Source organism: Epinephelus lanceolatus, chromosome 12 (assembly GCF_041903045.1).
Source record: "Epinephelus lanceolatus isolate andai-2023 chromosome 12, ASM4190304v1, whole genome shotgun sequence".
Lineage (NCBI taxonomy): Eukaryota > Metazoa > Chordata > Actinopteri > Perciformes > Serranidae > Epinephelus > Epinephelus lanceolatus.
Window position 1 is genome coordinate 44,952,942 of NC_135745.1, and position 26,268 is coordinate 44,979,209.

The window sequence follows — 26,268 nt, forward strand, 5'->3', positions numbered from 1 at the left end:
TGTGTGAGATAATCCTGTGTTTGGTGGACTCCTGTTTGTGGTGTCTTCTGTTTGTTTACTGTCATCACCAAGCTTTTATTCTAACATGTTCAGTAAACACAAGAGGAAGTTCACCTGCGTCACCTTCTGTGGGAACCTGCAGAAACCTTGTATTTTTACACACACACACACACACACACACGACCAGTATCTCGGTAGTCCTGTATAAGCATTTACAGTACTCACTGTATTACTGCTCTGACAAAATGTAATTAAATGAAGATGGAAAATCTTGGACTTTCCTCTAGGGCTATAGCCAACCAAAGAAAATTTTGGTCGACTAAAGTCTCACATAATCTTCAAGTAATGGATTAAACGTGGGGGAAAAAAAAATCTGCATGTTGTTTTTACTTGTGCTGTGGTGTGTCTGTGTCACTCTGCAGTTACACCTCCACAACACTAGTCGGCGGTGGAGGACTGTGTTAAGTGCTGTAAAGTTTGCACGTAACCACGTGTGTGTGTTGGCTAAATGTAACCGTGTGTGTGTGTTGGTTAAATGTAACCACATGTGTGTGCTGGCTAAACGTAACCACGTGTGTGTCGGCTAAACGTAACCACGTGTGTGTCGGCTAAACGTAACCATGTGTATGTGTGTTGGCTAAATGTAACCACGTGTGTGTGTTGGCTACACGTAACCACATGTGTGAGCTGGCTAAACGTAACCACGTGTGTGAGCTGGCTAAACGTAACCACGTGTGTGTCGGCTAAACGTAACCGTGTGTGTGTGTTGGTTAAATGTAACCACGCGTGTGTGTTGGCTAAACGTAACCACATGTGTGAGCTGGCTAAACGTAACCACGTGTGTGTCGGCTAAACGTAACCGTGTGTGTGTGTTGGTTAAATGTAACCACGCGTGTGTGTTGGCTAAACGTAACCACATGTGTGTGCTGGCTAAACGTAACCACGTGTGTGTGTCGGCTAAACGTAACCACGTGTGTGTGTCGGCTAAACGTAACCACGTGTGTGTGTGTTGGCTAAATGTAACCACGTGTGTGTGTTGCTTAAATGTAACCACGTGTGTGCTGGCTAAACGTAACCACGTGTGTGCGTGTTGGTTAAATGTAACCACATGTGTGTGCTGGCTAAACGTAACCACGTGTGTGTGTCGGCTAAACGTAACCACGTGTGTGCGTGTTGGTTAAATGTAACCACATGTGTGTGCTGGCTAAACGTAACCACGTGTGTGTGTCTGCTAAACGTAACCACGTGTGTGTGTTGGCTAAACGTAACCACGTGTGTGTGTGTGTTGGTTAAACGTAACCACGTGTGTGTGTGTGTGTGTCAGCTAAACGTAACCATGTGTATGTGTGTTGGCTAAACGTAACCATGTGTATGTGTGTGTGTGTTGGCTAAACGTAACCACGTGTGTGTTGGCTAAACGTAACCACATGTGTGTGCTGGCTAAACGTAACCACGTGTGTGTTGGCTAAACGTAACCGTGTGTGTGTGTTGGTTAAACGTAACCACGTGTGTCGGCTAAACGTAACCACGTGTGTGTGTCGGCTAAACGTAACCACGTGTGTGTGTGTGTGTGTGTGTTGGCTAAATGTAACCACGTGTGTGTTGTTGAAAGCAAAAAACATCAGTTGGTGGTGTTGTACCGACGTAGTGCTTTGATTTTGAAAGAGGTCCAGGTCCAGGCGCCCAACTTGAAGAAATTCTTTTGAGGCGTTCTTGAGATTTCATACGATACGAGAAAGGAACGGACGTATGGCCAGATGGATGGACACGTAAAACACAAAATGGTGGTCTATATATGGTTCATATAAGCTCACTCAGATTAAATGTTAATAAGGAAATTTAACTTAAGGACCCTGTTGTGAGGGAGACGCAGCTACTGACATCTTTCATAAAAATCCATAAACAAATGTTTTCTATCTGAAAAAGTGTGAGTCTGAGCGTGTGTTGTAGCCCAGAGCCCCGCCCCTCGTTACCCAGCAGCCTCGTTAAGAGTTAAAGACAAACAGCCATCGTCTGTTTGAATCTTTATTTCAGAGTTTACTCACAATCAGAGTTAAACAGAAGCAACATGTTAAGAGTTCCTCATCAGTCTGATCAGTGACTCTGATCAATAATCAGCATGTGGAGGAGCTGAACATCACACCTGTGTGTTTAATGAGAACCAGAGGAGCTGATGGTGGAGGAAAGGTCAGAAGCCACAGAGGTCAGAGGTCACAGAGGTCATCCTAGAGATCTGTCCAGCAGGTAAAGAGACTAAGTTTGATGCTGTGGACCAACAGACAGACTCTCATCATCATCATCATCATCATCATCATCATCATCATCATCATCATACTCTAACACACTGTGAACCCATCACTCCTGTGCTGCAGCCTCCTCCTCCTTCCTCTCTTCCTCCTCCTTACTCTCCTGGTTCCTCCTCTTCTTCACCTCCTTCAGTCCCTCCTGGATCTGCTCCACGGCCTCCTGGTCTCCGGCCTGCCGAGCCAGACTCAGGGCCTCGTGGTAGAACTGCACCGAGTCCTCCAGTCGGCCTGCCGGAGCACAGACCAGATCAGAGAGCAGCAGGTGTTTGTCACACCTGAACCTTGTACTTCACTTCAATCAGAGTGTGATTGGTTTGGACAGGTGTGAGCGTGGCGATGACACAGAGACCACAGAGACCCTGCACATGATCTGATCTCGATCTGAACTGTACATGTTCACCTGTACAAACAGACTTCCTGTAGGCGGAGCGACAGATTGTGTATATGATTGAATTTAAATCAATCTAAAATAAACAACGCTGCAACTGAAGGAGATATTATTATTATTATTATTATTATTATTGTTCTCTGAAATGAATCCTAGGTTTGGTCAAAAACTCCTGAAACTTTGAATGCACATCAGAACTGGGGAAAATTTACATCTGATGATGATGATGTCATGATCAGGTGTGAAAAAATGCCTCAGTAGCGTCCCCTACAAAATTTCCACGAAGCAGCCCCTGAAGCTGGTTTCGCCTACGTGTATTAAATTCAGAAGGCACCTGTAACATCCTGAGATGTTAAAAAAAAAAAAAAAAAGGTCTTGAGTCCAACCTTAAACCCAACAGGAAGTCAGCCATTTTGAAATAAATCAAATTAAATTTCCAGGGGTCGTACTTTAACAAACTCCTCCGACAGATCAGATCTGACTGACTTGAGAGTTTGTCTGTACCATATGAACATGGTATTCAGCTGTAACTTCCCTGTAACAACAGCAGGAGACGGTTGCTTGAAAAATCCTGATAGTCCTGAACGTGTCGCTCTAAAATAAAAACCTCCTGTTTACAGCAGGGAGCTCAGACTGCAGTCTTCAAGGTCAAGGGTCAAGGTAAACTTAATTGTCCACAAGGGAAATTTGGCTTGGGCTTACACCCCTGCTGCAGCCACAACAAACACATACACAAAACAGCAACTAAAATATACAAAAGACACGGGCGGGACCCAACAGTAACAGTGTGTCTATAGTGATCCTGTCTTGTGTGTTCCATCTATTTCAATGCTTCGTTTAACAGTTTAATTGACATAGGAACAAAGGAGTTTTTAAATCGGTTCAAATTACACCTGTGTAATCTGTACCTTCTCCCAGAAGGCATTAGTACATACTCATCATGTAATACGTGGGTTGCTTCACTAACTACCTCATGAGCCTGCCTTAGAGAAGCCTGTTCACTGATGGACTGCAGAGAGGGGAGCTGTCTTACTGCTCTGATCTTCCCTGCAGTCTGCATCAGTTGCACTGAGAGATAACCAAACCAAACTGTGATGCCAAATCTGACAAGGCTTTCCAAGACTGCTCGATAGAAGACTGCCATAAATCATTGGTCAACACCATGAACCCTGAGACGGCGAAGAAAGTGCAGCCTTTGCTGTAGTCTACTACAGAGACCGTTCAGGTGTGTAAAAGAGGAGACCTGGAAGATGGTTGCGTCACGAATGACCACGGGCCTGTGGTCACAAACTGACTTCATCATTTCGTACACTCAGAGTAACGTTACTGACTGGTGTCAGTCTGGTCTCAGCTGTGTCTCTGTCTGGTCTCAGCTGTGTCCCTCTGTCTGGTCTCAGTTGTGTCCCTCTGTCTGGTCTCAGCTGTGTCCCTCTGTCTGGTCTCAGTTGTGTCTCTCTGTCTGGTCTCAGTTGTGTCCCTCTGTCTGGTCTCAGCTGTGTCCCTCTGTCTGGTCTCAGCTGTGTCTCTCTGTCTGGTCTCAGCTGTGTCTCTCTGTCTGGTCTCAGCTGTGTCTCTCTGTCTGGTCTCAGCTGTGTCTCTCTGTCTGGTCTCAGCTGTGTCTCTGTCTGGTCTCAGCTGTCTCTCTGTCTGGTCTCAGCTGTGTCTCTCTGTCTGGTCTCAGCTGTGTCTCTCTGTCTGGTCTCAGCTGTGTCTCTGTCTGGTCTCAGCTGTGTCTCTGTCTGGTCTCAGCTGTGTCTCTCTGTCTGGTCTCAGCTGTGTCTCTCTGTCTGGTCTCAGCTGTGTCTCTCTGTCTGGTATCAGCTGTGTCTCTGTCTGGTCTCAGCTGTGTCTCTGTCTGGTCTCAGCTGTGTCTATCTGTCTGGTCTCAGCTGTGTCTCTCTGTCTGGTCTCAGTTGTGTCTCTCTGTCTGGTCTCAGTTGTGTCTCTCTGTCTGGTCTCAGTTGTGTCTCTGTCTGGTCTCAGCTGTGTCCCTCTGTCTGGTCTCAGCCGTGTCTCTGTCTGGTCTCAGCCGTGTCTCTCTGTCTGGTCTCAGCCGTGTCTCTCTGTCTGGTCTCAGTTGTGTCTCTCTGTCTGGTCTCAGCTGTGTCTCTCTGTCTGGTCTCAGCTGTGTCTATCTGTCTGGTCTCAGCTGTGTCTATCTGTCTGGTCTCAGCTGTGTCTCTCTGTCTGGTCTCAGCTGTGTCTATCTGTCTGGTCTCAGCTGTGTCTCTCTGTCTGGTCTCAGCTGTGTCTCTCTGTCTGGTCTCAGCTGTGTCTCTGTCTGGTCTCAGCTGTGTCTCTGTCTGGTCTCAGCTGTGTCTCTCTGTCTGGTCTCAGCTGTGTCTCTCTGTCTGGTCTCAGCTGTGTCTCTGTCTGGTCTCAGCTGTGTCTCTGTCTGGTCTCAGCTGTGTCTCTCTGTCTGGTCTCAGCTGTGTCTCTCTGTCTGGTCTCAGCTGTGTCTCTCTGTCTGGTATCAGCTGTGTCTCTGTCTGGTCTCAGCTGTGTCTCTGTCTGGTCTCAGCTGTGTCTATCTGTCTGGTCTCAGCTGTGTCTCTCTGTCTGGTCTCAGTTGTGTCTCTCTGTCTGGTCTCAGTTGTGTCTCTCTGTCTGGTCTCAGTTATGTCTCTGTCTGGTCTCAGCTGTGTCCCTCTGTCTGGTCTCAGCCGTGTCTCTGTCTGGTCTCAGCCGTGTCTCTCTGTCTGGTCTCAGCCGTGTCTCTCTGTCTGGTCTCAGTTGTGTCTCTCTGTCTGGTCTCAGCTGTGTCTCTCTGTCTGGTCTCAGCTGTGTCTATCTGTCTGGTCTCAGCTGTGTCTATCTGTCTGGTCTCAGCTGTGTCTCTCTGTCTGGTCTCAGCTGTGTCTATCTGTCTGGTCTCAGCTGTGTCTCTCTGTCTGGTCTCAGTTGTGTCTCTCTGTCTGGTCTCAGTTGTGTCTCTGTCTGGTCTCAGCTGTGTCTCTCTGTCTGGTCTCAGCTGTGTCTCTGTCTGGTCTCAGCTGTGTCTCTGTCTGGTCTCAGCTGTGTCTCTGTCTGGTCTCAGCTGTGTCTCTGTCTGGTCTCAGCTGTGTCTCTCTGTCTGGTCTCAGCTGTGTCTCTGTCTGGTCTCAGCCATGTCTCTCTGTCTGGTCTCAGCTGTGTCTCTCTGTCTGGTCTCAGCTGTGTCTCTCTGTCTGGTCTCAGTTGTGTCTCTCTGTCTGGTCTCAGTTGTGTCTCTCTGTCTGGTCTCAGCTGTGTCTCTCTGTCTGGTCTCAGTTGTGTCTCTCTGTCTGGTCTCAGTTGTGTCTCTGTCTGGTCTCAGCTGTGTCCCTCTGTCTGGTCTCAGCCGTGTCTCTGTCTGGTCTCAGCCGTGTCTCTCTGTCTGGTCTCAGCCGTGTCTCTCTGTCTGGTCTCAGTTGTGTCTCTCTGTCTGGTCTCAGCTGTGTCTCTCTGTCTGGTCTCAGCTGTGTCTATCTGTCTGGTCTCAGCTGTGTCTATCTGTCTGGTCTCAGCTGTGTCTCTCTGTCTGGTCTCAGCTGTGTCTATCTGTCTGGTCTCAGCTGTGTCTCTCTGTCTGGTCTCAGTTGTGTCTCTCTGTCTGGTCTCAGCTGTGTCTCTGTCTGGTCTCAGTTGTGTCTCTGTCTGGTCTCAGCTGTGTCTCTCTGTCTGGTCTCAGCTGTGTCTCTGTCTGGTCTCAGCTGTGTCTCTGTCTGGTCTCAGCTGTGTCTCTGTCTGGTCTCAGCTGTGTCTCTCTGTCTGGTCTCAGCTGTGTCTCTGTCTGGTCTCAGCCATGTCTCTCTGTCTGGTCTCAGCTGTGTCTCTCTGTCTGGTCTCAGCTGTGTCTCTCTGTCTGGTCTCAGTTGTGTCTCTCTGTCTGGTCTCAGCTGTGTCTCTCTGTCTGGTCTCAGCTGTGTCTCAGCTGTGTCTCTCTGTCTGGTCTCAGTTGTGTCTCTCTGTCTGGTCTCAGCTGTGTCTCTCTGTCTGGTCTCAGTTGTGTCTCTCTGTCTGGTCTCAGCTGTGTCTCTCTGTCTGGTCTCAGCTGTGTCTCTCTGTCTGGTCTCAGTTGTGTCTCTCTGTCTGGTCTCAGCTGTGTCTCTCTGTCTGGTCTCAGCTGTGTCTCTCTGTCTGGTCTTAGCTGTGTCCGTCTGTCTGGTCTCAGCTGTGTCTCTCTGTCTGGTCTCAGCTGTGTCTCTCTGTCTGGTCTCAGCTGTGTCTCTCTGTCTGGTCTCAGCTGTGTCCCTCTGTCTGGTCTCAGCTGTGTCCCTCTGTCTGGTCTCAGCTGTGTCTCTCTGTCTGGTCTTAGCTGTGTCTCTCTGTCTGGTCTTAGTTGTGTCTCTCTGTCTGGTCTCAGCTGTGTCTCTCTGTCTGGTCTCAGCTGTGTCCCTCTGTCTGGTCTCAGCTGTGTCTCTGTCTGGTCTCAGCTGTGTCTCTCTGTCTGGTCTTAGCTGTGTCCGTCTGTCTGGTCTCAGCTGTGTCTCTCTGTCTGGTCTCAGCTGTGTCCCTCTGTCTGGTCTCAGCTGTGTCTCTGTCTGGTCTCAGCTGTGTCTCTGTCTGGTCTCAGTTGTGTCTCTCTGTCTGGTCTCAGCTGTGTCTCTCTGTCTGGTCTCAGCTGTGTCTCTCTGTCTGGTCTCAGCTGTGTCTCTGTCTGGTCTCAGTTGTGTCTGTCTGTCTGGTCTCAGCTGTGTCTCTGTCTGGTCTCAGTTGTGTCTGTCTGTCTGGTCTCAGCTGTGTCTCTGTCTGGTCTCAGTTGTGTCTCTGTCTGGTCTCAGTTGTGTCTCTCTGTCTGGTCTCAGCTGTGTCTCTGTCTGGTCTCAGTTGTGTCTGTCTGTCTGGTCTCAGCTGTGTCTCTGTCTGGTCTCAGTTGTGTCTCTGTCTGGTCTCAGTTGTGTCTCTCTGTCTGGTCTCAGCTGTGTCTCTGTCTGGTCTCAGTTGTGTCCTTCTGTCTGGTCTCAGCTGTGTCTCTGTCTGGTCTCAGTTGTGTCTCTCTGTCTGGTCTCAGCTGTGTCTCTGTCTGGTCTCAGTTGTGTCTCTCTGTCTGGTCTCAGCTGTGTCTCTGTCTGGTCTCAGTTGTGTCCTTCTGTCTGGTCTCAGCTGTGTCTCTCTGTCTGGTCTCAGCTGTGTCTCTCTGTCTGGTCTCAGCTGTGTCTCTGTCTGGTCTCAGTTGTGTCTCTCTGTCTGGTCTCAGCTGTGTCTCTCTGTCTGGTCTCAGCTGTGTCTCTGTCTGGTCTCAGTTGTGTCTCTCTGTCTGGTCTCAGCTGTGTCTCTGTCTGGTCTTAGCTGTGTCCCTCTGTCTGGTCCCAGCTGTGTCTCTGTCTGGTCTCAGCTGTGTCTCTCTGTCTGGTCTCAGCTGTGTCTCTCTGTCTGGTCTCAGCTGTGTCTCTCTGTCTGGTCTCAGTTGTGTCTCTCTGTCTGGTCTCAGCTGTGTCTCTCTGTCTGGTCTCAGTTGTGTCTCTCTGTCTGGTCTTAGCTGTGTCTCTCTGTCTGGTCTCAGTTGTGTCTCTCTGTCTGGTCTCAGCTGTGTCTCTCTGTCTGGTCTCAGCTGTGTCTCTCTGTCTGGTCTCAGCTGTGTCCCTGTCTGGTCTTAGCTGTGTCCCTGTCTGGTCTTAGCTGTGTCCCTGTCTGGTCTCAGCTGTGTCTCTCTATCTGGTCTCAGCTGTGTCTCTCTGTCTGGTCTTAGCTGTGTCTCTCTGTCTGGTCTTAGCTGTGTCTCTCTGTCTGGTCTCAGTTGTGTCTCTCTGTCTGGTCTCAGTTGTGTCTCTCCGTCTGGTCTCAGCTGTGTCTCTCCGTCTGGTCTCAGCTGTGTCTCTCCGTCTGGTCTCAGCTGTGTCTCTCCGTCTGGTCTCAGTTGTGTCTCTCTGTCTGGTCTCAGCTGTGTCTCTCTGTCTGGTCTCAGCTGTGTCTCTGTCTGGTTTTAGCTGTGTCTCTCTGTCTGGTCTCAGCTGTGTCTCTCTGTCTGGTCTCAGCTGTGTCTCTCCGTCTGGTCTCAGTTGTGTCTCTCTGTCTGGTCTCAGCTGTGTCCCTCTGTCTGGTCTGAGCTGTGTCTCTCTGTCTGGTCTCAGCTGTGTCTCTCTGTCTGGTCTCAGCTGTGTCTCTCTGTCTGGTCTCAGCTGTGTCTCTCCGTCTGGTCTCAGTTGTGTCTCCCTGTCTGGTCTCAGCTGTGTCCCTCTGTCTGGTCTCAGCTGTGTCTCTCTGTCTGGTCTCAGCTGTGTCTCTCTGTCTGGTCTCAGCTGTGTCCCTGTCTGGTCTCAGCTGTGTCCCTCTGTCTGGTCTCAGCTGTGTCTCTCTGTCTGGTCTCAGCTGTGTCTCTGTCTGGTCTCAGCTGTGTCTCTCTGTCTGGTCTTAGCTGTGTCTCTCTGTCTGGTCTCAGCTGTGTCTCTGTCTGGTCTCAGTTGTGTCTCTCTGTCTGGTCTCAGCTGTGTCTCTGTCTGGTCTCAGCTGTGTCTCTCTGTCTGGTCTCAGCTGTGTCTCTGTCTGGTCTCAGTTGTGTCTGTCTGTCTGGTCTCAGCTGTGTCTCTGTCTGGTCTCAGTTGTGTCTCTGTCTGGTCTCAGTTGTGTCTCTCTGTCTGGTCTCAGCTGTGTCTCTGTCTGGTCTCAGTTGTGTCCTTCTGTCTGGTCTCAGCTGTGTCTCTGTCTGGTCTCAGTTGTGTCTCTCTGTCTGGTCTCAGCTGTGTCTCTGTCTGGTCTCAGTTGTGTCTCTCTGTCTGGTCTCAGCTGTGTCTCTCTGTCTGGTCTCAGCTGTGTCTCTGTCTGGTCTCAGTTGTGTCTCTCTGTCTGGTCTCAGCTGTGTCTCTCTGTCTGGTCTCAGCTGTGTCTCTGTCTGGTCTCAGTTGTGTCTCTCTGTCTGGTCTCAGCTGTGTCTCTGTCTGGTCTTAGCTGTGTCCCTCTGTCTGGTCCCAGCTGTGTCTCTGTCTGGTCTCAGCTGTGTCTCTCTGTCTGGTCTCAGCTGTGTCTCTCTGTCTGGTCTCAGCTGTGTCTCTCTGTCTGGTCTCAGCTGTGTCTCTCTGTCTGGTCTCAGCTGTGTCTCTCTGTCTGGTCTCAGCTGTGTCTCTGTCTGGTCTCAGCTGTGTCTCTCTGTCTGGTCTCAGCTGTGTCTCTCTGTCTGGTCTCAGCTGTGTCTCTCTGTCTGGTCTCAGCTGTGTCCCTGTCTGGTCTCAGCTGTGTCCCTCTGTCTGGTCTCAGCTGTGTCTCTCTGTCTGGTCTCAGCTGTGTCCCTCTGTCTGGTCTCAGCTGTGTCTCTCTGTCTGGTCTCAGCTGTGTCTCTCTGTCTGGTCTCAGCTGTGTCTCTGTCTGGTCTCAGCTGTGTCTCTCTGTCTGGTCTTAGCTGTGTCTCTCTGTCTGGTCTCAGCTGTGTCTCTGTCTGGTCTCAGTTGTGTCTCTCTGTCTGGTCTCAGTTGTGTCTCTCTGTCTGGTCTCAGCTGTGTCTCTGTCTGGTCTCAGCTGTGTCTCTCTGTCTGGTCTCAGCTGTGTCTCTGTCTGGTCTCAGTTGTGTCTCTGTCTGGTCTCAGCTGTGTCTCTGTCTGGTCTCAGTTGTGTCTCTCTGTCTGGTCTCAGCTGTGTCTCTGTCTGGTCTCAGCTGTGTCTCTGTCTGGTCTCAGTTGTGTCTCTCTGTCTGGTCTCAGCTGTGTCTCTCTGTCTGGTCTCAGCTGTGTCTCTCTGTCTGGTCTCAGCTGTGTCTCTGTCTGGTCTCAGTTGTGTCTCTCTGTCTGGTCTCAGCTGTGTCTCTGTCTGGTCTTAGCTGTGTCCCTCTGTCTGGTCCCAGCTGTGTCTCTGTCTGGTCTCAGTTGTGTCTCTCTGTCTGGTCTCAGCTGTGTCTCTGTCTGGTCTCAGTTGTGTCTCTCTGTCTGGTCCCAGCTGTGTCTCTGTCTGGTCTCAGCTGTGTCTCTCTGTCTGGTCTCAGCTGTGTCTCTCTGTCTGGTCTCAGTTGTGTCTCTCTGTCTGGTCTCAGCTGTGTCTCTCTGTCTGGTCTCAGTTGTGTCTCTCTGTCTGGTCTCAGCTGTGTCCCTCTGTCTGGTCTCAGCTGTGTCTCTCTGTCTGGTCTCAGCTGTGTCTCTCTGTCTGGTCTCAGCTGTGTCTCTCTGTCTGGTCTCAGCTGTGTCTCTCTGTCTGGTCTCAGTTGTGTCTCTCTGTCTGGTCTCAGCTGTGTCTCTCTGTCTGGTCTTAGTTGTGTCTCTCTGTCTGGTCTCAGTTGTGTCTCTCTGTCTGGTCTCAGCTGTGTCTCTCTGTCTGGTCTCAGTCAGACGTCTCTAAAGACCTCAGGAAATCAAACCTGTTCTAAAAATTTTATTGACAAATGAAACTTTCATACTTTCACACTTTCAGATAAAAAAATTAGACTCAGTGAGCAAAGTCCTTCAGTGTGACACAGTTCGTAAAGGATGACGTGGTTTTCTCTAACCAACGACCCGACAGGTCGAATGGATGGCGATAAAAGACCGTCAGTATGTCACGAGCTCCAAACACGTCTTCAGTGTAACATGCTGACAGTTAGCATGTAGTCGCACACGCTCAGTATCACATACATCAATCTGCTCAGTCGTCTGGCAGCAGCTCGTCTTCTTTACAAGCTGTTCTGAAGACATTTCCTGTGTGTACAGTATTTTTCTGTTGCATTACCATGGTAACTGTCAAACACCTCAGCGTCAGGTTTCATATCAATGTTTCTTTCAGAGTTACACGCTAACACATGACTTTTACTTCACCTTGACTGAATCAGAAACAAGTTCTTATTCACAGTGACGACCTGACTGAGACATCACACCTTCTTCCTGTATATACACTGTTGGCCCCGCCCCCCACACAGCTGACCAATCAGCAGAGAGAACATTCTCAGCTGCTTTGTAACACTGCGTTTCATTGGGATGTGTGTCTGTGTGACAAGAGACTGACCTGACTCAGAGTACGACCCATGACCTGTCCTCACCTGTGTGCAGCAGGATACCCGCCATATTTCCCAGCAGCACGTGTTGGTCCGGGTGTCCGACGGAGCGGCTCAGATCCACCGCCTGCTGAACCAGCGCCAGGGCGTCGTCATGGCGACCCTGAAGATCCAAGACAGTGGCCAGGTCGCTCATCAGCACCAGAGTCTGATAGGAGACATGATGATGTCATCACACATCTGTTGCTCTACCTATTTGTGTGTGTCTACCTGTGGGTGTGTGTCTACCTGTTGGTGTGTGTCTACTTGTGGGTGTGTGTCTACTTGTGGGTGTGTGTCTACTTGTTGGTGTGTGTCTACCTGTGGGTGTGTGTCTACCTGTTGGTGTGTGTCTACTTGTGGGTGTGTGTCTACTTGTGGGTGTGTGTCTACTTGTGGGTGTGTGTCTACCTGTGGGTGTGTGTCTACTTGTTGGTGTGTGTCTACTTGTGGGTGTGTGTCTACTTGTTGGTGTGTGTCTACCTGTGGGTGTGTGTCTACTTGTGGGTGTGTGTCTACTTGTGGGTGTGTGTCTACCTGTGGGTGTGTGTCTACCTGTGGGTGTGTGTCTACTTGTGGGTGTGTGTCTACCTGTGGGTGTGTGTCTACCTGTTGGTGTGTGTCTACTTGTTGATGTGTGTCTACTTGTGGGTGTGTGTCTACTTGTTGGTGTGTGTCTACCTGTGGGTGTGTGTCTACCTGTGGGTGTGTGTCTACCTGTGGGTGTGTGTCTACTTGTGGGTGTGTGTCTACCTGTGGGTGTGTGTCTACTTGTGGGTGTGTGTCTACCTGTGGGTGTGTGTCTACCTGTGGGTGTGTGTCTACTTGTGGGTGTGTGTCTACCTGTGGGTGTGTGTCTACTTGTGGGTGTGTGTCTACTTGTGGGTGTGTGTCTACCTGTGGGTGTGTGTCTACTTGTGGGTGTGTGTCTACCTGTTGGTGTGTGTCTACTTGTTGGTGTGTGTCTACTTGTGGGTGTGTGTCTACTTGTGGGTGTGTGTCTACCTGTGGGTGTGTGTCTACCTGTGGGTGTGTGTCTACCTGTGGGTGTGTGTCTACCTGTGGGTGTGTGTCTACTTGTTGGTGTGTGTCTACTTGTGGGTGTGTGTCTACTTGTGGGTGTGTGTCTACCTGTGGGTGTGTGTCTACCTGTGGGTGTGTGTCTACTTGTGGGTGTGTGTCTATCTGTGGGTGTGTGTCTACCTGTGGATGTGTGTCTACCTGTGGGTGTGTGTCTACCTGTGGGTGTGTGTCCACTTGTGGGTGTGTGTCTACTTGTGGGTGTGTGTCTACTTGTTGGTGTGTGTCTATCTGTGGGTGTGTGTCTACCTGTGGGTGTGTGTCCACTTGTGGGTGTGTGTCTACCTGTGGGTGTGTGTCTACCTGTGGGTGTGTGTCCACTTGTGGGTGTGTGTCTACCTGTGGGTGTGTGTCCACTTGTGGGTGTGTGTCTACCTGTGGGTGTGTGTCTACCTGTTGGTGTGTGTCTACTTGGTGTGTGTCTACCTGTTGGTGTGTGTCTACCTGTGGGTGTGTGTCTACTTGTTGGTGTGTGTCTACTTGGTGTGTGTCTACTTGTGGGTGTGTGTCTACCTGTGGGTGTGTGTCTACTTGTTGGTGTGTGTCTACTTGGTGTGTGTCTACCTGTGGGTGTGTGTCTACTTGTTGGTGTGTGTCTACTTGGTGTGTGTCTACCTGTGGGTGTGTGTCCACTTGTGGGTGTGTGTCTACCTGTGGGTGTGTGTCTACCTGTGGGTGTGTGTCTACTTGTGGGTGTGTGTCCACTTGTGGGTGTGTGTCTACCTGTGGGTGTGTGTCTACCTGTGGGTGTGTGTCTACTTGTGGGTGTGTGTCTACCTGTGGGTGTGTGTCTACTTGTGGGTGTGTGTCTACCTGTGGGTGTGTGTCTACTTGTTGGTGTGTGTCTACTTGGTGTGTGTCTACCTGTGGGTGTGTGTCCACTTGTGGGTGTGTGTCTACCTGTGGGTGTGTGTCTACCTGTGGGTGTGTGTCTACTTGTGGGTGTGTGTCCACTTGTGGGTGTGTGTCTACCTGTGGGTGTGTGTCTACCTGTGGGTGTGTGTCTACTTGTGGGTGTGTGTCTACCTGTGGGTGTGTGTCTACTTGTGGGTGTGTGTCTACCTGTGGGTGTGTGTCTACTTGTTGGTGTGTGTCTACTTGTTGGTGTGTGTCTACCTGTGGATGTGTGTCCACTTGTGGGTGTGTGTCTACTTGTTGGTGTGTGTCTACTTGTTGGTGTGTGTCTACTTGTGGGTGTGTGTCTACCTGTTGGTGTGTGTCCACTTGTGGGTGTGTGTCTACCTGTTGGTGTGTGTCCACTTGTGGGTGTGTGTCTACCTGTTGGTGTGTGTCCACTTGTGGGTGTGTGTCTACCTGTTGGTGTGTGTCCACTTGTTGGTGTGTGTCTACCTGTTGGTGTGTGTCCACTTGTGGGTGTGTGTCTACTTGTTGGTGTGTGTCTACTTGTTGGTGTGTGTCTACTTGTGGGTGTGTGTCTACCTGTGGGTGTGTGTCTACTTGTGGGTGTGTGTCTCCTTGTGGGTGTGTGTGTACCTGTGGGTGTGTGTCCACCTGTGGGTGTGTGTCTACTTGTGGGTGTGTGTCTACTTGTGGGTGTGTGTCTACTTGTGGGTGTGTGTCTACCTGTGGGTGTGTGTCCACTTGTGGGTGTGTGTCTACTTGTGGGTGTGTGTCCACTTGTGGGTGTGTGTCTACTTGTGGGTGTGTGTCTACCTGTGGGTGTGTGTCTACCTGTGGGTGTGTGTCTACCTGTGGGTGTGTGTCCACTTGTGGGTGTGTGTCCACTTGTGGGTGTGTGTCTACTTGTGGGTGTGTGTCTACCTGTGGGTGTGTGTCTACTTGTGGGTGTGTGTCTACCTGTGGGTGTGTGTCTACCTGTGGGTGTGTGTCTACCTGTGGGTGTGTGTCTACCTGTGGGTGTGTGTCCACTTGTGGGTGTGTGTCTACTTGTGGGTGTGTGTCTACCTGTGGGTGTGTGTCTACTTGTGGGTGTGTGTCTACTTGTGGGTGTGTGTCTCCTTGTGGGTGTGTGTCTACTTGTGGGTGTGTGTCTACTTGTGGGTGTGTGTCTCCTTGTGGGTGTGTGTCTACTTGTTGGTGTGTGTCTACTTGTTGGTGTGTGTCTACTTGTGGGTGTGTGTCTACTTGTGGGTGTGTGTGTACCTGTGGGTGTGTGTCCACTTGTGGGTGTGTGTCTCCTTGTGGGTGTGTGTCTACCTGTGGGTGTGTGTCTACCTGTGGGTGTGTGTCTCCTTGTGGGTGTGTGTCTACTTGTGGGTGTGTGTCTACTTGTGGGTGTGTGTCTACTTGTGGGTGTGTGTCTACTTGTGGGTGTGTGTCCACTTGTGGGTGTGTGTCTACTTGTGGGTGTGTGTCTACTTGTGGGTGTGTGTGTACCTGTGGGTGTGTGTCTCCTTGTTGGTGTGTGTCTACCTGTGGGTGTGTGTCTACTTGTTGGTGTGTGTCTACCTGTGGGTGTGTGTCTACCTGTGGGTGTGTGTCTACTTGTGGGTGTGTGTCTACCTGTGGGTGTGTGTCTACCTGTGGGTGTGTGTCTCCTTGTGGGTGTGTGTCTACCTGTGGGTGTGTGTCTACCTGTGGGTGTGTGTCTCCTTGTGGGTGTGTGTCTACCTGTGGGTGTGTGTCTACTTGTGGGTGTGTGTCTACCTGTGGGTGTGTGTCTACTTGTGGGTGTGTGTCTCCTTGTGGGTGTGTGTCTACTTGTGGGTGTGTGTCTACTTGTGGGTGTGTGTGTACCTGTGGGTGTGTGTCCACTTGTGGGTGTGTGTCTCCTTGTGGGTGTGTGTCTACCTGTGGGTGTGTGTCTACCTGTGGGTGTGTGTCTACCTGTGGGTGTGTGTCTCCTTGTGGGTGTGTGTCTACCTGTGGGTGTGTGTCTACTTGTGGGTGTGTGTCTACTTGTGGGTGTGTGTCTACTTGTGGGTGTGTGTGTACCTGTGGGTGTGTGTCCACTTGTGGGTGTGTGTCTCCTTGTGGGTGTGTGTCTACCTGTGGGTGTGTGTCTACCTGTGGGTGTGTGTCTACCTGTGGGTGTGTGTCTCCTTGTGGGTGTGTGTCTATCTGTGGGTGTGTGTCTACCTGTGGGTGTGTGTCTACTTGTGGGTGTGTGTCTACCTGTGGGTGTGTGTCTCCTTGTGGGTGTGTGTCTACCTGTGGGTGTGTGTCTCCTTGCTCCTGGCGGCAGATGTTCAGGGCATTCTGGTAGTCCTGTCCCGCCTGGTTCAGGTGCAGCTTTGACGCCCGGTATCGAGCTCGTGAGTCCAAACAAAGACCGAGCAGGAGGCGGGTCTCCTTCCTCAGAGCCTCCTCCTCCTCTGAGACAACAACAACAGCAGCTTCTGAACCACTGATCAGTGTCAGATCCTCTGAACTTCAGGTGTTCAGTAAGAAGTGTTCTGATTAGTCGGACAGAGGGTCATGTGTCTTTAAATGAAAGGAAATGAAGCGTCTGAGTTGTGAACATGTTTCAGTCTCACCTGTCCGCTCCTCAGCAGGTGTTTCCTCCTGTTTCTGCAGTTTGGCCTCCAGAGACTCCGTACAGAATCTGAAGCCATGCTCCACAAGCTCCACCCTCAAACACACACATACTGTCACTTCTCTGACAGGAAGTGAGGTCAGAGATCAGACACATGAAAAGCGCAATCTTACTTGTTCTGTTCAGCGTAGATGGTAGCGAGTTTCAGAGACATCTCGATGATGGCGTTGTCGTCCTGTGGCATTCCTCCTGACAGCATGAAGCTCATCGCTGCTTTGAAGAGTTTCTCTGCCTGAGAAGAGGAAGAGGAGAAACGACGATGATGATGAAGAGGATAACTAGCTGTTCTACACTCCAGGTTGTCACTGCCGTTGCCATAGTAAAAAAGAGCAGCTTAATACCACGGTGACAGCAACAAACTGAGCTGTGACTGGACAGTTACTCACGTTGTCCAGCTGACCCTGAACGTAGGCCAGGTTCGCCATCTGAGGGGACAGACAGGGAGAGGTCAAAGGTCACAGAGACAGGGTCAGAGGTCATCAGAGGTCACAGTGAGAAGGTGTTACCAGGCTGTAGGTGTAGATGATGGCCTGGTTGTTGTGAGTCTGATGAGCCAGCACGACAGCCTGATGGAGGAAACCAGAGGCGGCGTCCAGCTGCCCCCGATACACACTGAGCTGAGACGAGACGGGGCACGTTACTTATGATACTACTGATGATAGTACTGATGATACTACTGACGATACTACTGACAATAGTACTGATGATAGTACTGACGATACTACTGACAATAGTACTGATGATAGTACTGACAATAGTACTGATGATACTACTGACAATAGTACTGATGATAGTACTGATGATACTACTGACGATACTACTGACAATAGTACTGATGATAGTACTGATGATACTACTGACAATAGTACTGATGATAGTACTGATGATAGTACTGACAATAGTACTGACGATACTACTGATGTTAGTACTGATGATACTACTGACGATACAACTGATGATAGAACTGATGATAGTACTGATGATACTACTGACGATACAACTGATGATAGAACTGATGTTAGTACTGATGATACTACTGACGATACAACTGATGATAGAACTGATGATAGTACTGATGATACTACTTATGACAGTACTGATTATAGTACTGACGATACTACTGACAATAGTACTGATGATACTACTGATGTTAGTACTGATGATACTACTGACGATACAACTGATGATAGAACTGATGATAGTACTGATGATACTACTTATGACAGTACTGACGATACAACTGACAATAGTACTGATAATACTACTGATGATAGTACTGATGATAGTGCTGACGATACAACTGATGATACTACTAATGATACTGCTGATGATACTACTGATGATAGTGCTGACGATACTACTGATGATAGTACTGATGATACTACTGATGATAGTACTGATGATAGTGCTGACGATACAACTGATGATACTACTAATGATACTACTGACGATACTACTGATGATAGTGCTGACGATACTACTGATGATAGTACTGATGATACTAATGATGATAATACTGACGAGAGTACTGACATTACTATGGATACTAATGACGATAATACTGACGACAGTACTGACGATACTACTGATGATAATACTGGCGATCCTGCTGACGATATTTCTGCTGATAATACTGACGACAGTACTGACGATAGTACTGACGATACTGCTGACGATACTACTGACGATACTACTGATGATACTGCTGACGACAGTACTGACGATACTGCTGACGATAGTACTGATGATACTGCTCCTCCTGAAGCGAGACCCATCCAGCGGGTATAAAAAGAGGGTGATACAATGTCTACAGGCATTACAAAATGATGGAACGTTTGACCGGCCTCAGTACCTCAGACTCTACCCACAAGACACCATCCCATGTCTATATGGACTCCCCAAGATCCATAAAGAAGGGGTCCCACTCAGACCCATTGTCAGTAGCATAAACTCAGTGACATACAATATTGCAAAACATGTAGCTAACATTTTAGCTCCTCTGGTGGGTAACACACCACACCACATACAAAACTCGCACGAATTTGCAGGCAAAATCCAGGGTCTAAGGCTAGAACCGGATGAAACCATGGTATCATATGATGTAACATCCCTATTCACTTGCATCCCAACCGGGGAAGCAGTGGAAACGGTGAGGCATCATCTTACACAGGACAGAACGTTACCGGACAGAACAAATCTCAATACAGAACAAATTTGCCAGTTACTGGAATTGTGCCTTAACACCACATACTTCCAGTTTAACGGTACTTTTTACAGACAGAAGCATGGCTGTGGTATGGGGTCACCAGTATCCCCCATTGTGGCAAACCTGTATATGGAAAGGGTAGAGCAAAAGGCACTGAACTCTTACAAGGGTACATCACCAAGCCACTGGTTCAGATATGTGGATGACACATGGGTGAAGATCAAATCCCAAGAACTGGAGGCTTTTACTGAGCACATCAACTCAGTGGACAAGAACATCAAGTTCACTAGAGAAGATGTTAATGATAACCACCTACCTTTCTTAGACTGTGATGTACACTTGGATGAGAACAGGAGCCTCCACAATGGGGTATATAGGAAACCCACACACACAGACCAATATCTTCTTTTCGACTCACATCACCCTCTGGAGCACAAACTGGGAGTTATCAGAACCTTACAGCACAGGGCTGATAATGTACCAACCACCACTCAGGCAAAGGTACGGGAGCACAAACATTTGAGGAGAGCGTTGGAAACTTGTGGCTATCCTAGCTGGACGTTTAACAGAACAAAACGATCCAACAAGAACAATAACTCAGAGAGGGCTGAGGAAGGAAACAAGCGCAGGAACATTGTCATACCCTACGTGTCCGGGGTGTCTGAGAAACTGTCTGAGAATTTTCAACCAACACCAAATTCCTGTGTGTTTCAAACCAAGTAACACACTCAGGCAAAAACTGGTACACCCCAAAGACAGGGTACCACACACTCAAAAAAGCAACTTGGTATATGCTGTCCAATGCAGTGAGGAATGCAAGGACTCATACATTGGTGAAACCAAACAACCATTAAACAAGTGCATGGCTCAACACAGAAGGGCAAACTCCTCAGGTCCAGTTTCTGCTGTTTATTTACATCTAAAGGAGAAGGCTCACTCCTTTGAGGACAGCAATGTGAAAATCTTGGACAGAGAGGACAGATGGTTCGAAAGAGGAGTGAAAGAATCCATCTACGTTAAAATAGAGAAACCGTCTCTAAACAGGGGAGGTGGCCTGAGACACCACCTATCCCCCATTTACAATGCGGCCCTTGCTGCTGTACCTAAGAGATTGAACAACAAAGACTGCCCGAAACTAACCTCAAGTGGCTCAAAGAAACACAACGACAGTCGTTCACTGGAAACCACACATCATGCCTAACGACTGTTGCTCACCAGTGGCCCCACCCACTCCTAACGACCGTCGTTCACTAGTGTGACTCACCTGACCCAAACAATGGTCCAGTGAAACTCCACTAACGAAGTATTGTCTTATGAGGGTGGTGGGTGTACACCTCTACAGAGGTTAAAAACCTGAGTCTTACTCCACTGTTTGTCAGACTAGTGAGGACTAGTCAGACTGATGCGTTGAGAACTGATGAAGCCGCTTGGATAAGAGGCGAAACGTCTTCTAGACAAAATCAAAGTCTACGATTTAATTGTTGCCAGATTAGTCATTAGTCATACTTCTACTGTTATTATACACATATGATTATTGTCACACATGTATACTGTCAGATATTAATACATACTTTCAACATATTGTACCACAGTAGCCAGAACTATAACTATAATATTATTACTTTCAATAATGTTGTTGTAAGCTACTGTCATTACCTGCATCTCTCTCTCTCTCTCTCTCTCTCTCTCTCTCTCTGTCTCATTGTGTCATACGGATTACTGTTAATTTATTATGCTGATCTGTTCTGTACGACATCTATTGCACGTCTGTCCGTCCTGGAAGAGGGATCCCTCCTCAGTTGCTCTTCCTGAGGTTTCTACCGTTTTTTTTCCCCGTTAAAGGGTTTTTTGGGGAGTTTTTCCTGATCAGCTGTGAGGGTCATAAGGACAGAGGGATGTCGTATGCTGTAAAGCCCTGTGAGGCAAATTGTGATTTGTGATATTGGGCTTTATAAATAAAATTGATTGATTGATAGTATTGACGATACTGCTGACGACAGTACTGATGATACTGCTGACGATAGTACTGATGATACTGCTGACGATAGTACTGACGATACTGCTGACAGTAATACTGATGATACTGCTGACAATAATACTGACGATACTGCTGACAATAACGCCAGGGCCACACTGCCAACAAAGTGCCGTGGAGCGCAGCTCACCGAAATTCTCGCACGGGCCTGAGCATTTCCGTTCACATCAGACACGCATTTCTCCACACTGGTCGACAAGAGCTTCTGCTCCCGTCACATCTGGGGCTGTTTATCCATCGTGGGTAAGTAAATAACTTACTGACGATAGTACTGACGATACTACTGATGATACTACTGATGATAGTACTGATGATAGTGCTGATGATACTACTGACGATAGTACTGATGATACTAATGATCATAATGCTGACGATAGTACTGACATTACTACGGATACTAATGACGATAATACTGACGACAGTACTGACGATACTACTGATGATAGTACTGATTATAGTACTGATGATACTACTGACGATACTACTGATGATACTACTGATGATACTACTGACGATAGTACTGACATTACTACGATACTGCTGACGATAATACTGACGACAGTACTGACGATACTGCTGACGATAGTACTGACATTACTACGATACTAATGACGATAATACTGATGACACTGCTGACGATAGTACTGATGATACTACTGGCGATACTGCTGACGATATTTCTGACGATAATACTGACGACAGTACTGACGATACTGCTGACGATACTGCTGACGATACTACTGACGATAGTACTGATGATACTGCTGACGATAATAATGATGATACTGCTGATGATACTGCTGACGATACTACTGACGATAGTACTGATGATACTGCTGACGATAGTACTGATGATACTGCTGACGATAATACTGACGATAGTACTGATGATACTGCTGACGATAATGCTGACGATACTGCTGACGATACTGCTGACGATACTGCTGACGATAGTACTGATGATACTGCTGACGATAGTACTGATGATACTGCTGATGATACTGCTGACGATAATACTGATGATACTGCTGACGATACTGCTGACGATACTACTGACGATAGTACTGATGATACTGCTGACGATAATACTCACGATACTGCTGACGATAATAATGATGATACTGCTGATGATACTGCTGACGATACTACTGACGATAGTACTGATGATACTGCTGATGATAGTACTGATGATACTGCTGACGATAATACTGACGATAGTACTGATGATACTGCTGACGATACTGCTGACGATAATACTGATGATACTGCTGACGATACTGCTGACGATAGTACTGATGATACTGCTGACGATAGTACTGATGATACTGCTGATGATACTGCTGACGATAGTACTGATGATACTGCTGACGATAGTACTGATGATACTGCTGACGATATTGCTGACGATACTACTGACGATAGTACTGATGATACTGCTGACGATAATACTGATGATACTACTGACGATAGTACTGATGATACTGCTGACGATAATACTGATGATACTGCTGACGATACTACTGACGATAGTACTGATGATACTGCTGACGATACTACTGACGATAGTACTGATGATACTGCTGACGATAATACTGACGATACTGCTGACGATACTACTGACGATAGTACTGATGATACTGCTGACGATAATACTCATGATACTGCTGACGATAATAATGATGATACTGCTGATGATACTGCTGACGATACTACTGACGATAGTACTGATGATACTGCTGACGATACTGCTGACGATAGTACTGATGATACTGCTGACGATAATACTGACGATAGTACTGATGATACTGCTGACGATACTGCTGACGATAATACTGATGATACTGCTGACGATACTGCTGACGATAGTACTGATGATACTGCTGACGATAGTACTGATGATACTGCTGATGATACTGCTGACGATAGTACTGATGATAGTGCTGATGATACTGCTGACGATAGTACTGATGATACTGCTGATGATACTGCTGACGATAATACTGATGATACTGCTGACGATACTGCTGACGATACTACTGACGATAGTACTGATGATACTGCTGACGATAATACTCATGATACTGCTGACGATAATAATGATGATACTGCTGATGATACTGCTGACGATACTACTGACGATAGTACTGATGATACTGCTGACGATACTGCTGACGATAGTACTGATGATACTGCTGATGATACTGCTGACGATAGTACTGATGATACTGCTGATGATACTGCTGACGATAATACTGATGATACTGCTGACGATACTGCTGACGATACTACTGACGATAGTACTGATGATACTGCTGACGATAATACTCATGATACTGCTGACGATAATAATGATGATACTGCTGATGATACTGCTGACGATACTACTGACGATAGAACTGATGATACTGCTGACGATAGTACTGATGATACTGCTGACGATAGTACTGATGATACTGCTGACGATAATACTGACGATAGTACTGATGATACTGCTGACGATACTGCTGACGATAATACTGATGATACTGCTGACGATACTGCTGACGATAGTACTGATGATACTGCTGACGATAGTACTGATGATACTGCTGATGATACTGCTGACGATAATACTGATGATACTGCTGACGATAGTACTGATGATACTGCTGACGATAGTACTGATGATACTGCTGACGATACTACTGACGATAGTACTGATGATACTGCTGACGATAATACTGATGATACTACTGACGATAGTACTGATGATACTGCTGACAATAACGCCAGGGCCACACTGACAACAAAGTGCTGCGGAGCGCAGCTCACCGAAATTCTCGCACGGGCCTGAGCATTTCCGTTCACATCAGACACGCATTTCTCCACGCTGGTCGACAAGAGCTTCTGCTCCCAGCTGTTGTCTCCGTCACATCTGAGGCTGTTTATCCATCGTGGGTAAGTAAATAACTTCATAAAATTATACGCCATGTTTTCCAAACAACTGTACCTGTATGTCCACTTCTTAGTAATGAGTATATGTATATGAACACACACACACACACACATATACAACGCATTTATCAAATGGGGTGTTTTATTTTGAAATTTGTTTTATTCTGAAAATTGACCGGATGCTGTTGTTGTTCCTTTGTTTGACTTCCTGCCCGGCTTGACACATTCGCTCATGGCTTGCGCAGAAAATAGACCAGATGCCAAACTGATCGCTGCAGCGCCTGCCGGTGTGGATGACACAATCGGTTAACATGGGCGCCGAAACTCACCTAGCAGGGGAGATACCATGATCAAGAAGGTGGTTCACCCACGGCAAGGCTCAGTCATTGCACTCCGATTGAGCTGACCTCTGCAAATTACCCAAATGTGGGAATCTGGTGGTCTCCCCTGATTTATTTATTTTTTTTAAATTTAAGGGGGCGGCAGTAGCTCTGTCCATAGGGACTTGGGTTGGGAACCGGAGGGTCGCCTGTTCGAGTCCCCGTCCGGACCAAAATATGGAGCGTGGACTGGTAGCTGGAGAGGTGCCAGTTCACCTCCTGGGCACTGCCGAGGTGCCCCTGAGCAAGGCACCGAAACCCCCAACCACCCAGAGCGCCTGACCAAGGGCAGCCCCCTCACTCTGACATCTCTCCACTTAGTGCATGTATAGGTCCAGTTTGTGCATGTGTGTTCGGACCTGTGTGTAATTGACAACAGACTGAAAAATTGAATTTCCCCTCAGGGGGATTAATAAAGTATATAAAATTAAAAATTAAATTAAAATTAAAAAAGGAAACTGGCTTCGCGTCGAGGCTATTCGCAGCGCTTCGCGGGCGGTGTGGCCCTGGCGTAATACCAACAATACTGCTGACGATACTGCTGATGATGGTACTACTACAGGTCCTGGTACCTTGGCCTTCTTCAGCAGCAGGATCATGTCATCCTCTTTCCTCTGAGCTTCATCTCGTTGGTCTTCATCTGTACTGCTGAACAAGGAGAATGCTGCTCACACACACACACACACACACACACACACACACCCACACACACACACACACACACACAGTGATGTTACTGATGGACAGGTCAGTGTGACGTCTGTTGGTCTGTGACTGGAGTTCAGATTAAAAACCAAAGGTGTAAAATATTCAAAACTCTGACTGCAGTTTGGTCTGATGAAGATGGGTGTGACTGAACTTACCGACAGCCGCCCACAGCACTCCTCCTCCTCCTCCTCCTCTTCTCTGTGTGTTGTGGAAGTTTCTGGTAAAGGACTCATGTCTGCTGAGATTTACCCAGCAGGCCGAGCGTTTCTCTGGTCTGATAGTTCCTCTGTAGGAGAGACAGCAGAGACACAGTGAGGCAGAGTGATGAAGCTGATGAAGAGCAGCCTTCATGTTTCTGTCACATCAAGAGATCAATAGATTAGCGATGTGCGAGTCATGAACGAATTGTTTGAAACCCGGGATTCTTTTTACTGACTCAGGAGTTACAAGTCATCGTCTCCATTAACTTGTTCACTGACTCGCTAACTGCAGAGAGAGACCAGACAGCTGTTCTCACTGTACACTGAGTTAATGTGTGTGCGTCTCGTCTCGTCTCGTCTCTGAGCTGAGTCACAGGCTCAGAGGCAGTTTACACGCCGCCGGCTATTTTCATAAACGGACATTTCACCATCTCCGTTTTCAAAAAGATCTTCGTTTACACTTACCCGTGTATATATACACAAGAGCATGCCAAACCTGTAGGTGGCAGTGTAACGAGAGGCTCAAGCCTTCCATGTATCCACTGTCACCATAGCAACATAGGTCGCACTTTTGACACAGGCGCAACTTCCGGCGCATGTTGTGACGTCAGCTGCCTATAACTCCGTTTATCTGCGTTTATCTCAGTTTACATGCAAACGCGCAACCGGAGTTTTCCAAAATCTCCACTCTGGCCGGAGTTTTTAGAAAGACTCGTTTTCAGAGGAGAAATCTCCGTTTGCGTGTAAACGAAGGGCACAAACGAAGGAAGATGTCTCCGTTTATCAAAATCACCGTGTACGTGTAAACGGCCTCTCAGTGTTTCACTCACTCAGTAGCTCCGGCTCACCGGCAGCACAAAGCTCCCTCGCACTCTCTCCCTGCTCACAGAGCCCCTCCCTCACCTGAGGAGTGTGCTCACTCTGGGTGTCTGACTCAAGTGACTCGAAAATCTGATTCACTTTAGTGAGTGACTCTGTCCTGAAACGGACACCTGTCTGTCCGTCTGTCCGTCTGTCCTCGTCAGCTCCGTTTATACATCTAAACACAAACGCAGGTGAGTTAAACACCTGATTGTGTCGCGCAGGCGCATTGTCTTTCAATATGGCGGGTTTAATTCCATTCAAATATCTTTACTGACGTCACTGACAGACTGAAATAAAAACCAAACAACAGACAACAAATAAACATCTGACAGAATTTGGTTTATGAACAGGTCGCTGCTGATTGGCTGACACTTCTGACGCACCCACCGGACGACAGGAAAAGACTCCGTTTCACACCGTTTAACACGGGTTCACACGGGTTCACACAAACTGTAGAAGAAGCCGTGACACGTGACACGCACCTCAGGTGAGTCGCACACACACTGACCTTCCAGGTGAGCTCCGGGTCGCGTGCACTCCTGAACACCTGAACCTGCTCAGACTGAGGACGGAGCGGCGCACACAGGACCCCGCCATCTTGTCTGTTTATATAAGGAGCGGAAGTCACGAGGTCTGACTCCACACCTTCACAATAAAAGCACCGGAAGACAACACGTGAATGATCTTTATAAGCTGTGGAACAATTTTAATTAAATAGTTTATTAATAAAAAAAAACGTTACTGAGTTGGAATGTAATCCTCC

At 48.1% G+C, this 26,268-nt stretch overlaps 1 protein-coding gene and 1 pseudogene across 4 annotated transcripts; one reads left to right on the forward strand and one right to left on the reverse strand.

The window, feature by feature from the left end:
- Positions 1 to 2,012: 2,012 nt before the first annotated feature.
- ttc19 (tetratricopeptide repeat domain 19) lies at positions 2,013 to 26,148 on the reverse strand. Of its 4 annotated transcripts, none has more exons than XM_033649563.2 (10): positions 26,014 to 26,148; positions 24,597 to 24,727; positions 24,306 to 24,397; positions 16,685 to 16,795; positions 16,565 to 16,603; positions 16,292 to 16,410; positions 16,120 to 16,214; positions 15,794 to 15,957; positions 11,588 to 11,705; positions 2,013 to 2,534 (listed from the first exon to the last, which is right to left on the reverse strand). In XM_033649563.2, exons 1-10 carry the CDS (start codon positions 26,100 to 26,102, stop codon positions 2,356 to 2,358), a joined length of 1,137 nt encoding a protein of 378 aa, XP_033505454.1. In that variant the 5' UTR covers positions 26,103 to 26,148; the 3' UTR covers positions 2,013 to 2,355. The 4 variants fall into 4 exon arrangements, with proteins under 4 accessions (XP_033505454.1, XP_033505453.1, XP_078029601.1 ...); XM_033649562.2 differs by having other exon boundaries at positions 11,588 to 11,750; XM_078173475.1 differs by having other exon boundaries at positions 11,588 to 11,750; positions 25,988 to 26,124.
- LOC117272560 (U1 spliceosomal RNA) lies at positions 23,675 to 23,800 on the forward strand (annotated as a pseudogene).
- Positions 26,149 to 26,268: the final 120 nt, after the last annotated feature.

Excerpts from the sequence above, each read along its gene's own strand:
- ttc19 (XM_033649562.2), bottom strand. The coding sequence starts at position 26,102 with ATGGCGGGGTCCTGTGTGCGCCGCTCCGTCCTCAGTCTGAGCAGGTTC. Across the intron at positions 16,215-16,291 it reads ATCTACGCTGAACAGAACAA|GGTGGAGCTTGTGGAGCATG; the intron begins GTAAGATTGCGC and ends TGTGTGTTTGAG. Across the intron at positions 2,535-11,587 it reads GGGTATCCTGCTGCACACAG|GCCGACTGGAGGACTCGGTG; the intron begins GTGAGGACAGGT and ends GTGCTCCGGCAG.